This window comes from Pituophis catenifer, unplaced genomic scaffold, assembly GCF_029215685.1.
Source record: "Pituophis catenifer annectens isolate HBS135680 unplaced genomic scaffold, rPitCat1.0.hap2 SCAF_11, whole genome shotgun sequence".
In the NCBI taxonomy this organism is placed as follows: domain Eukaryota; kingdom Metazoa; phylum Chordata; class Lepidosauria; order Squamata; family Colubridae; genus Pituophis; species Pituophis catenifer.
In genome coordinates this window covers 2,453,794-2,466,826 of record NW_027256891.1, presented here as the reverse complement: position 1 = coordinate 2,466,826, position 13,033 = coordinate 2,453,794, and the positions used below count along the sequence as shown (strand labels likewise).

Genomic DNA, 13,033 nt, shown 5'->3' with positions numbered 1-13,033 from the left:
ACTGCAGTTGGTCACTAAAAATTCAGGCTTCTCTGCAGATATGCAGCAGTTTGTCTAAATTCAGCTGTGATTGTCACTGCATGCGTATGATTTATTTATTTATTGGTTCAATTTATATGCCGCCCTTCTCCGGAGACTCAGAGCGGCTTACAATGCGTTAAGCAATAGCCTTCATACTTTTGTATATACCTGCTTAGTAGGGCTTTTGGCCCCCCCAAGTGGTGTTCTTTTTTATACAAAGTTGGCTTATGGCCCCCACAATCCGGGTCCTCATTTTACCTACCTCGAAAGGATGGAAGGCTGAGTCAACCTTGAGCCTGGTGAGATTCGAACTTGCAGTAATTGCAGGCAGCTGGTATTACTTAACAGCACTTAGTCTGCTGCGCCACCAAGGCCCTTTTTGATGATCAAGTGTCACTGGATTCTTTGGGTAAACACAAATATAAGGCCATCATTTCAGAGGTCCTTATAGTAACTTACTTCACTCATCTTACAAGATGTACGTTATTTTTAATGATTAGTTAATAGGAATTTTCCTTGGAAAATTCTATTGTGTTTTGTGAATGACATGTTGACTAAAACAAGTTTAGAAAAGATATTTTGATCAGAATACCAAATGATCTCTGATTAATTGTTCTTAATATCTTACATTTGTATTTTGTTATCTTGTCCTAATTTTAGGAACCATATCACATGTTCACGGTGCGCTAATTCAGGGGGAGAGGCCATTCCTTTTAGGAGTCATAGAGATCTCCTCAAAACATGATATAGTCACTTGATAAGTTGATTTATATGAGCTCTGACCAGATGCTGAGGGTGTAGAGGGGCTGGCTTCTTTAGAAGACTATCTACCACAACCACCATGTAGAATAATTCCTCCCAACTAGGCCAAGTACTCTTAGTAAGCCAAGGAGACTGATATGAGGCAGTTGCCCTCAGATACCATCTGAAGCCTCGCATCTTGTACAAATGACTCCACTACCTTTAGACTTTTCCTGAATAAAAAACAAAGATCAGAACTGGGTTTCAGGCGCTAGGTCTCATAAACCGAAATGGATCACTCGGACCCATGTACAAAAGGAATCTTACTGCTGCACTATTATTACCAGCCTTTGGGTTTCTGCTTGGCATCAGCTTGCTGCAATGTACAAAGTTGTGAAGATCTTACCTGTCAGCTGCCCTGTCTGAATAATGTGAAAAACAAGAATTGCATTTCAAAACTTCTTCCTGTACTTTATTTTATATCGGGTGCAAATGATTCGTGTTTAGAAGACTGCTGTAGTGATACAGACTAATGTGTTTTTTTTTAAGCAATGAGAATTCGTTCTGTAACTGTACAGTGGAAGAAACACTGCTGGTTGAAATCTGTTTTTCCTATTTCACAAAATTTCCTGTAAAAGAGGCCATCTTTTTTCTACCTCATTCACAATGCTTGTTCTCAACAAAGTAAACACAAAGGTAAAATATTGTTGATTTATAAGCTTGGTTTGCATCAATAGATTTTTGAAAATTCAGGCACAGCACAGCTTAGAAATGTGGTGTTTGCTTTTCCCAGTCAACAACACTGGAAAACTGTAGGCAGACGAAGGGTATCAAAGCTTGGGTTTAAAAAGAATTTTATTTATTTTCACACTATCAGAAACACTCTTTAACAGGCTGGAAATAGAAGCATTTCAAAGTAATTTTGTATTTAGCTTCAGTTTTCATTTTTAATAAACCCCAACTGAAACTTGTATTATTTTTAAAAGGAAGTTGTTTCTAAAACAGGAAAAAATTAGGGACATCTTTGGGAATTCAGAGAGTTCCTGATTCTTTGCATTTATTTATTTCCGAGGAGAAAATACCTCATGTGTTTTTTGGTATGTGAAATTCTGCATTGGTTTTCGTGTAATTCCTAAATGCCACTATTTTAATAGCGATTTCGGGATTCTTTATTTTGAATGAAACAATTATCCTTGTGAAATATTTTGTACTTGCAGTGAAAAGAAATAAAAAGTTATGTCTCCGGTAAACACTCTCCGTGCTGTTATCGCATTAACATCCCTAACAGATCATTTTGTTTTAGAGCCATTCACTTAGTGACCACTTGACGTTAGAATAGCTCTGAAAAGTGACTTAGAGGGTGGCAGCAATCAGGTGGGATCTCCTTCCCAGCTGGTTGCCAACCAGCAAAGTCAATGGCAGGAGGCAGATTCGCTTAATGACAGCGTGATTCGTTTAACAACTGTGGCAAAAAAGGTCCTAAAGCGAAGCAATTAAATTGAATTGCTTAGCAATGAAAATGTTGGCATCAGTCGCGGTCGTAAGTCGAGGACTGCCTGCCTGCCTGCCTGCCTTAGAGAAACGGGGGAGGGGGAGGTTGGGGGCTTTCTAGCTCGCAGCTGGGCCTCTGGGCAGCGCCTCTCTTGCCGGGCCGATCGGAGAGCGAAGAGAGGAAGGCGTGGGGGGTGGACTAGATGACCTACAAGGTCCCTTCCAACTCTGTTAAGCGAAGTGCGGGGAATCCCCGGCTTTTTCCCTCGGCTTTTTTTTTTTTGCGTCATGACGTCATCACCTCCCGGCGTCGTGCGTCGGGAGGACCCCCCCTCACCGCCGAGTGATGTCATCCCGGCGCCGTCGCGCGGCGATGACGCCATCTCCACGTCGCCGGTCCACAGATCAAGATGGCGGCGGCGGCAGTGGACGGAGAGGCGGCGGGCGACGGAGCCACGAAGCCGCTGGTAGGAAAGGGCGGCGGGCCTGCGGGGCGTTCCCAGGGCGAGCCGGGACCCTCAGGGCGGCGAGGCAGAAAGTTCGCTCCGAAGTTTCCTTCCATCTTTGGGAAACAGCTGGGAAACAGTCTAGTGCTAGAACAGGGGTCTCCAACCTTGGCCCCTTTAAGCTGGCTGGGGAATTCTGGGAGTTGGAGTCCTCCAGGCTTAAAGGGGCCAAGGTTGGAGACCCCTGTTCTAGCGCCCCGAGCTTCCTAAATGGGACGTTAAGATTGAACGGCATCTTTATTTTATTTTGTTTGTTTGTTTGTTTGTTTATTTAATTTTATTTATTCATTTATTTGATTTATTTAATTAATTTATTAATTTATTTTATTTATTTTTTATTTTATTTATTTTTTATTATTTGATTTATTTTTATTTCATTGATTTTATTTTATTTATTTATTTTATTTTATTTATTTATTTTATTTTATTTGTCAAGAACGTATTTGGTAATCAGGATAAGCATGTATTGAATACATAAAAAGAATACATAAAATGAGTGAGCCTGAGTGGCGTAGGAGGCTAATGCCTCCTACTAAGGCAGCATTTAACATCCAGCTGCCTGCAATTACTGCTAGTTCGAATCTCACCAGGCTCAATGTTGACTCAGCCTTCCATCCTTTCTAAGGTAGGTAAAATGAGAATCGGATTGTGGGGGCAATAAGCTGACTTTGTATGAATATACAAAAGGATGAAGGCTATTGCTTAACGCATTGTAAGCCGCCCTGAGTCTCCGGAGAAGGGTGGCATATAAAAATAAATAAAAAAAAAAAATACGAATTAAAGGGAGCATTAGGACAGGGACGGTAGGAACGCTGGTGCTCTTATGCACACCCCTTACAGACCTCTAAGGAATGGGGTGAGGTCAACAGTAGACAGTCCAAGGTTGTAACCACAGAGTCAGGTAGTGCATTCTAGGCCTTGACCACTCTGTTGCTGAAGTCGTATTTTCTGTGATCGAGTTTGGAGTGGTTTAGCTTGAGTTTGCATCTATTCTGTGCTCGTGTATTGTTGCGGTTGAAGCTGAAGTAGTCATTGACAGGTAGGACATTGTGGCAGAGGATTTTATGCACTACACTTAGGTCAGACCACAGGCGGCGTAGTTCTAAGTTGTCTAAGCCCAAAATTTCAAGTCTGGTGGCATAAGGTATTCTGTTGTGAGTGGAGGACTCTTCTTGTGAAATATTTTTATTTCAAGAACAATTGGACGTGCTCAATTGTATTAATGTCCGATATGCCGTGCGGGTTCCAGACAGATGAGCTGTATTCGAGAATTGGTCTAGACAAGAATTGGTCTAGAGAATTGGACCGAATTATCTCTAGAATTCTGATATAATTCGGTCCTCCTCTTCCCCCAAAGCCTTACAAATTATTTTGCTGATTATCCTGGTTAAAAGGATATGACACAGTTCTGCATAAAAAATGTTTTTTTTGGGGGGGGGTTTAATTTGATTTATATGCCGCCCTTCTCCGGACACTCAGGGCGGCTTACAGTGTGTTAAGCCTTCATCCTTTTGTATATTTATACAAAGTCAGCTTATTGCCCCCACAAACCGGGTCCTCAATTTACCTACCTTAGAAAGGATGGAAGGCTGAGTCAACCTTGAGCCTTGGAGAGATTCGAACCAGCAGAAATTGCAGGCAGCTGGTCTTAATAACCAGCTTAATAACATGGTGCCTTAGACCACTGTGCTACCAAGGCTCTTCCAAATTGCTTCCAGGGCGGTTTTCAAAACTGGGATTTAAAGATGTACAATAAAAGGACTGGCCCCTGGTGTCGTGCAGGTAGTCCTCGATTTACAACAGTTCCTTTAGTGACCGTTCAAAGTTATAACGGCACTGAAAAAATGACTTCACACTTACAACTTTTGCAGCATCCCCACGGTTATTGTCCTTTGGATGCTTGACAAGTAGTTCATATTTATGACGGTTGCAGTGTCCCCAGGTCAAGTGATCCACTTTTATGACACTCTGACAAAGTGAATGGGGAAACTGGATTCACTTAACAACCAGTTTACTAACTTAACAACTGCAGTGATTCACTTAACAACTGTGGCAAGAAAGGGCGTAAAATGGGGCAAAACTCACTTAACAAATGTCTCACTTAGCAACAGAAATTGTGGGCTCAATTGTGGTTGTAAGTCGAGGACTACCTGCATTTAATAATGGAACTAAACTCAGCCCATTGCTACAAGGTACAAGTACAAAATCCAGTTGTCTCTGATCATTTTGTTGTAGCTGTACATCTAGTTCCATTGCCTTTCTATGAAGGGTGAATATTAATGTGTGTCTATTTAAGCAGGTTTGGCCTATTCATATCCCTCTCTGTGATATGTGGGCGTGAATGAGTATCTAAATCCAGATATGAAAAGTAGTAAGAAGTCTTGAAATCAAACCATCTTGAAATCAAAGCGTTCTGATACCAGAATGGCTGTTCGGCCATATCATCAGGATTCAGACTTGCTTTAGATCCATTCTAACTGTGAAATGAAAGTCACTTCTTGTTTGGGATGCTTAAACATCAAAATATTCTGCATGCTTCTGGTTATATTTCCTGTTATCTCAGATTGATCGGGTGCAAAATGTTTTCAAATGCAAATACTCTTGCTGTGCTATTTGTTAATTGCTTGGTACATATAGCTGAGTAAATACGTTTTCAAACCTTGTGTAAACAGTTTGCAGGTCTTGCAGATGTGTCAATATCAGAAGACATCCCTGTAGAAGGAGAAATTACTGTTCCTGTGGGCTCTAATACCCCAGACGAAGACTTTTCCACATTAGATGAACCAGTAAAAGATACCGTTGTAAGTGCCTTGATGAAGGGAAGAGATTTCCATCAGATTTCTCTTAGTGTTCTTGGCAATAAAGTGCAAAAATAAGGTGTTCGAGGATATCAACATTGGATGATTTTAATAAATCGGTTTATTGTGGCAATATTAATGAAGCCATTACAAAAGAGCTTCAGTTGCTTTGTGTCAGATTACCGTTATCCTGTTACAGTTAATTTTTGTATGTTTTTTTCCTGCTATCTGCCTCAATTTGTTCTCTCATAAGCAATATTTATGTAATACAAAAATCATTTTCAAGCTCAGTAGAGTATTCCAAGAAATCTTAAGCCTGTTTGTCAACTTTCAGAGTTGAGATTTCCTGGAATATTGTATTGAGTTTGAAGATGTGTTTGCATTATTGTTAATTACTATAATTTAAAAATAATTCATTTGAGACATCTCTCCTTTTAATGAATCACTTAGTTTGCAGGGTTGAATAAGAAGCTGAGTAGTGAAATCCCCTTTGATCAAAATTGGAATCTGTAGGTTTAAATTAATTTTTTACCAGCACTAGAAACAGGAAAAGAGAAATTCAGTTCAATCACTGCAATTAGCATTGCTATGACTTATGTAAATGTATCTTATCTAAACTTGTTTTTGACTGAACTTTCATTGAATTTTTCAGATGCGGGATTTGAAAGCAGTTGGAAAGAAATTTGTCCATGTTATGTATCCCAAAAAGAGCAGCGCCCTCCTCAGAGACTGTAGGTGCCCGAAATAATGTTGAAAACCTTAAATTCTGTGAAAGCAAAATACTTGCCTCAGAATAGAGTGTAACGTGAGAGGGAGGGAGAACTTTGAAACAGAACATTTGGGGTTGCCAATTTTGTGTTCCCTTAATAAATCTGTATGATTTATTTCTTTGCAGGGGATTTATGGGGTCCATTAATCCTGTGTGTTTTACTTGCACTGTAAGTACTTATATTATTTTTCCCTCCCCCCCCCCTTAGTGCTCTAAAATTGTGTTTATTCACTGGCAAAATATAAATGCAACACAATACATACTACAAATTCCGATGGAGCACTACTTCAAGAACTAAATGTATGGGCTTGGTTTAATAAACATGCATATGAATATTAAGATCTATACATTGCATAAGAGGCTGCCCTTCATTTTTTTTTGTGCATTTTAATTACAGAATTTACAATCCACCTTTCCTTTATAAACCTACCCCACCAATTTTTAAGCTTTTTCTGTGCCTTAGACCAAGGGATGGGACAGTCAGGTGGAGTAGGGTTCTTCTGCCACAGTTTTTATTCAGTACTTCTGTCCCATATTTCTTGTCTGAGAAGGATACTCAGACCATCATAAAGAGAAATAAAAGAGTGGCACAACAGTAAATAAAGATTATTTCTTATAATGCCATTGTCTGACCAGATTGCTAAAACATTCTTGGGTGTCTAGATACTTATCCTAGGATAGTCCATCTTAGCTGCCGTGGGTTGTCCCAATTCTAGCCTAGAATCACTGATACATTTTGAAACAGGAAAGAGAAACCCTAAAAAATAAATCAGAAGAGAGGTATCAGCTTTTTTCTCCTAATCCATTTCTCTTCTCTAGAATGCTTCAGGGAGGAGCGGCAGATAGCACAGAAGACAGAGGTCCTCAGTTTGCAGAAGTGTTTGTGATCATCTGGTTTGGAGCAGTTGTCATAACACTAAATTCCAAGCTCCTGGGAGGAACCATGTAAGAGACCCGGAGAGCCCTTCTTCTGGGGTGGGGGAAGAGTTTGTCTTCCTGGGGATTCTCCAGATGAGGATTGTTTTAATTCAGGGACAGACAGTTTTTGCCTTAGGATCATAAAGGCATACCTGACGGGGGCAATTTCTGGTCTTGAGAAGTACCCTGTTTCCCCCAAAATAAGACATCCCCGATAATAAGCCCAATCAGGCTTTTGCGCGCATGGCAATAAGGCCAAGCTCTTATTTCAGGGTTCAAAAAACATATAAGACAGGGTCTTATTTTCGGGGAAACACGGTAGGCTGTTTTTATTCAGAATTTTTATCTTGAAGCCGTAAAGTACGGTGAGCCTTATTGAAAGCAAATAACACTATTGTTATTTAAAAAAGAAACAATAGATCCCTAGCATGCTCTTGAGAGCAGGGGCTCTGGAGGCCCAAAAGATAGAAGTTGGGGAATGCTTGTGGCCTAAGGATCCTGCCCTATTAACCGGAGTGCTTTTAAATGGCCCATGTTATATTTATTTAAACATCTTAATTTTTAAAACAGCCTTTAAACATTTTCATCTTAAACATGTTGTTTTTCTGCTACTAGCTTGATCATCAAGGAGAAAGTGAAAACAATTGGCTTTGTGAAAGCTTTCTAAAATCTTTTAATGACAGGCGGGTGGATAACAGACAGTTTAGGGCCCATTTTGTCTGGCGGTTCTTTTTTTCTCTCCTGTCTTTGCACATGATCCTTTACCAAGGTGTCTCTCTTTCTCGCCCAGATCTTTCTTCCAGAGCCTTTGTGTCCTGGGCTACTGCATCCTGCCCCTCACCGTGGCTCTTTTGGTCTGCAGGCTTGTACTGATAGCAAACAGTGGAACCGTTGGCTTCATTGTGCGTCTTTTAGTCGTAATAACAATGTTTGGCTGGTCAACTCTAGGTAAGTTGGGAATGGAAAGCCATCAGAATGATCTCTGTACATGGGAACGAGGACCATTGGGTCATTCTTGAGTTCATCTGCATATCATATCTGCATTACAAGCTTTGTTTAAAAAAACAGGAGCAGCAGAAAATGAATTCACTAACTGTATCATATGCAGTGTAGGAGGAGAGCCATGTTAATTTCTAGTAGCTAGAAAGAGGTCAACAGTCCCTCTCCTGACTTAACGTTATTAAAAGGCTTTTAAGAGCTTTTGAGAGCTATAACTCACTTCACCAAATGCATGAGGTGGATGGCTTAGATTGGGGTCTGGTGGAGGTGCAGAAAGGAGGGGAAGGGGCTTGGTTAGGCAGATTACAGACAAGCCGTGTGGAGGGAAACAATAATCACAGAACACCAAGAAAAACCATATCTCCACAAAAACTGGCAGGGCCAGCTACTTTATATAGTGAGGCAGGAAATCCCACAATTGTTCATACTGATGATGTTACTTGGATGGGAAATAAAATGTCTGCCAGGAGAACACCAAGAACTCCAGGACAAACTTCGCACAGAAGAATTAATGAACAGAAGTTTGACATGAGGACTCAAAATAAGGATAAAGTAATACCTGAGCATTTCTGCCTCCCAATATACTCTTGAAGGTGTCTCAGAGCAGCCTTTTTTTTGGGGGGGGGGGAAGGGGGGGGGCCATAAGACTTCTGATTTTTAACGCTGTTTCCCTTGGGATGTCTTGAGGCTTTGTTTCCAAAAAGGCCCTTATCCTGGGCAGAATTGTTTGTTGGGATCAAGAATTCTATGGATTTTGGGACTTATTTATATTTCCTGAGATGAGTAAATATGTTAATGTTAATTGAATAATAAAAGGAAATGTTTACCCTACTTGTTTTCTATTAGTATCAATTAGGTTATCCGGATTATGATTTTGTATACATATTTCCATCCTGTTTGACTTGTTTAATTTTAGAAGCATAATTCCTTTTGAAAAAAAAATATATTTTGTGAGTTTTTCAGTCTAAACGAGTATAGATCAGGCATGAACAGCTTTTTTGCGTGAGGTCTGCCTGGATGGCCAAGCCGGGCTGGACGGAGGCATAGAGTCATTTTTATCCAGTCTTTCCACCTTGTCTGCCTCAGGACGTCTCTTCTCTTTGCTCTTCTGTTTTCAAGCAGGATTGCAAGGAGAAAAGTTCAGGCTTTTTCCCAACAGCTGCTGCTTCCGACTGCAATTAGAATAGGTGAACCTGTGGGGTGTTTTTTTAATAGAAATTGAGATTTTTATTTTAATGGACTGGTACTTCCTCACTGGCATAAGAATAATCCGTATTGTTTTACATATCTTATTCTAAAAACATTTTTCTGTTTTTATTTTGGGAAGCCAAGGTACCTACTGTCCATATAACCCTGCCATTTCTGCATGATCTCCGGGTGCTTCTTCTCCAGGAACCTCGTTTTATTCCTATAGCCACTTTGTGAGGCAGGCTGGGCCAAGAGAAGGACTGGGCCCAGGTCTCCCTTCGTATTCTATGGCTGAGTGGGGATTTCAGTCTGGTTCTGCTCAGTACTAATCCACCTTTAATCGTTACATCACACCGGTTTTCAAAATTAATTAAAATTGCACAAGAATTAATATTCTTGTATTAAGAATTAATATTCTTAATTCTTAATAATATTAATTCAAGAATTAATATTCTTGAGCCTTGGTAGTACAGTGGTTTAATGCACCCTGTTATTAACACAGCTGCCTGCAATTTCTGCTGGTTCGAATCTCTCCAAGGCTCAAGGTTGACTCAGCCTTCCATCCTTTCTAAGGTAGGTTAAATGAGGACCCAGTTTGTGGGGGCAATAAGCTGACTTTGTATAAAATATACAAAAGGATGAAGGCTATTGCTTAACGCATTGTAAGCCGCCCTGAGTCTCCGGAGAAGGGCGGCATATAAATCAAATTAAAAAAAAAAAAAAAAAGCTGAACAACCAGCCAGCTTATTTATTTGCAGCCTTTTTCTTTGGCTTTTGTAATGATGATCTCAGTTAGTCTAGGCTCCAGCTAGAAAGTGGCTTCTGAGTTCAGGTCCTGCCTTAGTCTTGAAAGCCATCTGGGTGACTTTCTCTCAGCCCAACCTGCCTCGCAGAGTTGTTATTTGGGGGAACATAGGAATGGGTAAATATGTTAGGTATGTTTGCTGCCTTGATTTATTTATAAAAATAATGATGCAAATAAATAAAAAATAAATGATTATTGCTTCCCAAGTTGCCAATTCCACGAGGGAGACAAGCTTAGATTTTGAGAAGTCAGGAATCCTCCTGGTGAGGCTGCACGCCAGGTGGACCCAGCTTTCCTTCCTGGAGTGCCAGCCTGAGAGCAGCCTTTCCTCCGTGGCCAGTGGAGGGGATGCCTTTCTATTTGCCCCCTCCCCCCCCCAGCCAATCAGAGCAAGCTTTCCTGGGCCAGATCCACTCCAGATCCAAGCATCAGTTTGTACTGCCCCTTAGGGAGGGAAGAGCCGGGGGCTGGCAAAGAGCCATGGGTTTTGAGGGTACGGACGTGAGGCTGATTTGATTTGATGTGTTATATTCCTGGTGCCTATTTGTCCAACATGTGGTCTTCCTTGTTTCTTTTCCCAGCCTCTACGGCCTTCCTGGCAGACAGCCAACCCCCAAACCGCAAAGCTCTGGTCGTCTACCCCATTTTCCTTTTCTACTTTGTCATCAGTTGGATGATTCTCACCTTTACGCCGTAGCGAAGGCGCTCTCGGCAAAGACGGCAAAACCGAATGAAGGTGTTTTTGTTGCTTTCCAATGAAAACTTCTCTCTGTGGCTGACCTGCCCGCCTCTTGCTCTGTTTCTTCCGATATTTATAATGAATGTTGTGAAAAGGCCGGCAGGTTCCTTCACAAAAGGCCTCCAACTCCCTCACTCCTGTTCCTTTGAAGAGCACTACTGATGCCTCTCCCGACTGAGTTCTCTTTTCTACTGATTCTGTGTGAGCCTCCAGTAAGGAGAAAGGCTAGATGTAATCGTATCTTGGGCCATCAAGATAGTTGACAAAAGAAAATATGGACTATATACAGTTACTGGATTTATCAGAAGGCCGCAGGTCTTCTTTAGGAGAATGCTGTCTTGCAGTTTCAGAACGTTTGATTTCTTGGGATGGGAAATGCTATCCAGTTTCACTTAGTGTCCAAAAACTAAAAGGAAAGGGTGCAAGAAAGAGGCGTTGTCTTTTTTTTTTTTTTTTTAGTTTTTTCATCTGTTTTTAATTGTTCGAATTAGCGCACTCTCTTCGCTCCCTGCGCATGGGTCCAAAAGGTCTTGTGGAAGAAGACAAGAATAAAGCCATTTGGCCCAGATCAGCCACAAGAGATCTTGGATCTCTCTTTAATGCAGGAGACAAAAAAATAAATTTGCACCAGAATAATCAGCAGCTACCGTTAAGTGTAGAGATGCCGAGCGATTCTGGCACGGGAAGTCTTGATCCTGGAAACACGAAACACGAAGTTCAACTTCTGACCCTCCGAGTGGAGCCTGGTCAACAGTAAGGATTTCAGCTGCGTCAGACCTGGCATCCCGCTGCCTGTCTTGCGGGGATGTTTGGTCTTCTAGAATGACTTGTGAATAGGGTTACGGGCTTCCTTTGTGAGTTCTCTGACTTTTTCATTATAAAATGAGGAAACTTATTTATGTAGCAAGGTGTGGCACAAGCTGTACTTTCTGGTTTCTGCACATTCACATCCATTGTGAAGCCTCTGGACGAAGCTGCTCTTGAAATGGAATTCTTTGTTCTTGCCTAGCGAGATGTAGGCGGTAGCTGACAGCTTACTGATACGCAGTTTAATTCACACGGTGTAATACTTTATTTTGTATTATTATATTACCTGTTAAATTAAGTTTGTTTTCTTGCATACTTGTCGGGGTTTTGAAGAGTAAAAGCTGTTCTATATAATATATAAATTGCTTCTTTGTGTTTCTTACTGAAAATATCTGCAGTTTTTTCTTTACTGTGGGTTTTACAGGCCCCATTTTTATTTTCCCCTAAAATTCTAGCTGTTGGGCTTTTGTTTCTCTCAGGTAAATAAAGTCTGGGATAAATGGCTTTGTTCTCCTTGCTTTGTTTGCCATCAAATGTAGAAAAGAGCAAGTTGATATGGAATATTATTTCTATTCAAATGTAAAGGTATCTGTGGGGAGACCTCTTTAAAGATATTTCTGCTTATAACAACCTGAATTTAAATAATCTCTGTGTAAGGAAAGTTCTTTTTAAAATACTTGCTGGATCCTTTAAAATTAATCTTCCTTGTGAAATTTTTATTTCATATATCATTCTAATTAGACACGAATGTCAACTTTATCCTTCTCTGGATCAATATATGTTATTCCAGATTTGGCCTGGAAATAAAACTTTACATAGTAATTTAGAGGTGAGATGGGCAGCATATACTTTTAACAAATAAACAGTTTTCTTTTGAATCAGACTTAACTCACTCGTTTTGTGTGTGTGATTACAAGGTAATTGAATAAGTTTGCTGAAAAGGAAATCTCTTGGTCAAAACCAGAGGTAAGGATCCTGCTTTTTTTTTCTTTTTTTTTTTTTTACAACAGCAGCTTAAGCTGGTGTCAACTCTGAAGCTGGCCTGATTGAGGCCATCTTGGAGGCTTCAGTGTTGCCACACTGGAGCTGAGGGGTAGGGAAGGGGGAATAGAGATCGCTGGGGTTTTGTAGCCAGAACAAAACCGCTTCCCCTGAGAACCAAGGACATTCCCACAGCTGGCTGGAGAGAGGAGGAGTAAAGTTTCCAAGCAACCGAACAGCACCTTGATTGGACCATGTGACTGATCGTTT

The 13,033-nt window shown here is 40.7% G+C and overlaps 1 protein-coding gene across 1 annotated transcript; it reads left to right on the top strand.

Annotated features, from left to right (window-relative positions):
- The first annotated feature begins 2,650 nt into the window (after positions 1–2,650).
- YIPF6 (Yip1 domain family member 6) lies at positions 2,651–12,670 on the top strand. The gene is made up of 7 exons (XM_070951727.1): positions 2,651–2,720; positions 5,432–5,560; positions 6,210–6,288; positions 6,453–6,495; positions 7,146–7,271; positions 8,035–8,192; positions 10,818–12,670. Exons 1-7 carry the CDS (start codon positions 2,664–2,666, stop codon positions 10,931–10,933), a joined length of 708 nt encoding a protein of 235 aa, XP_070807828.1. The 5' UTR covers positions 2,651–2,663; the 3' UTR covers positions 10,934–12,670.
- Positions 12,671–13,033: the final 363 nt, after the last annotated feature.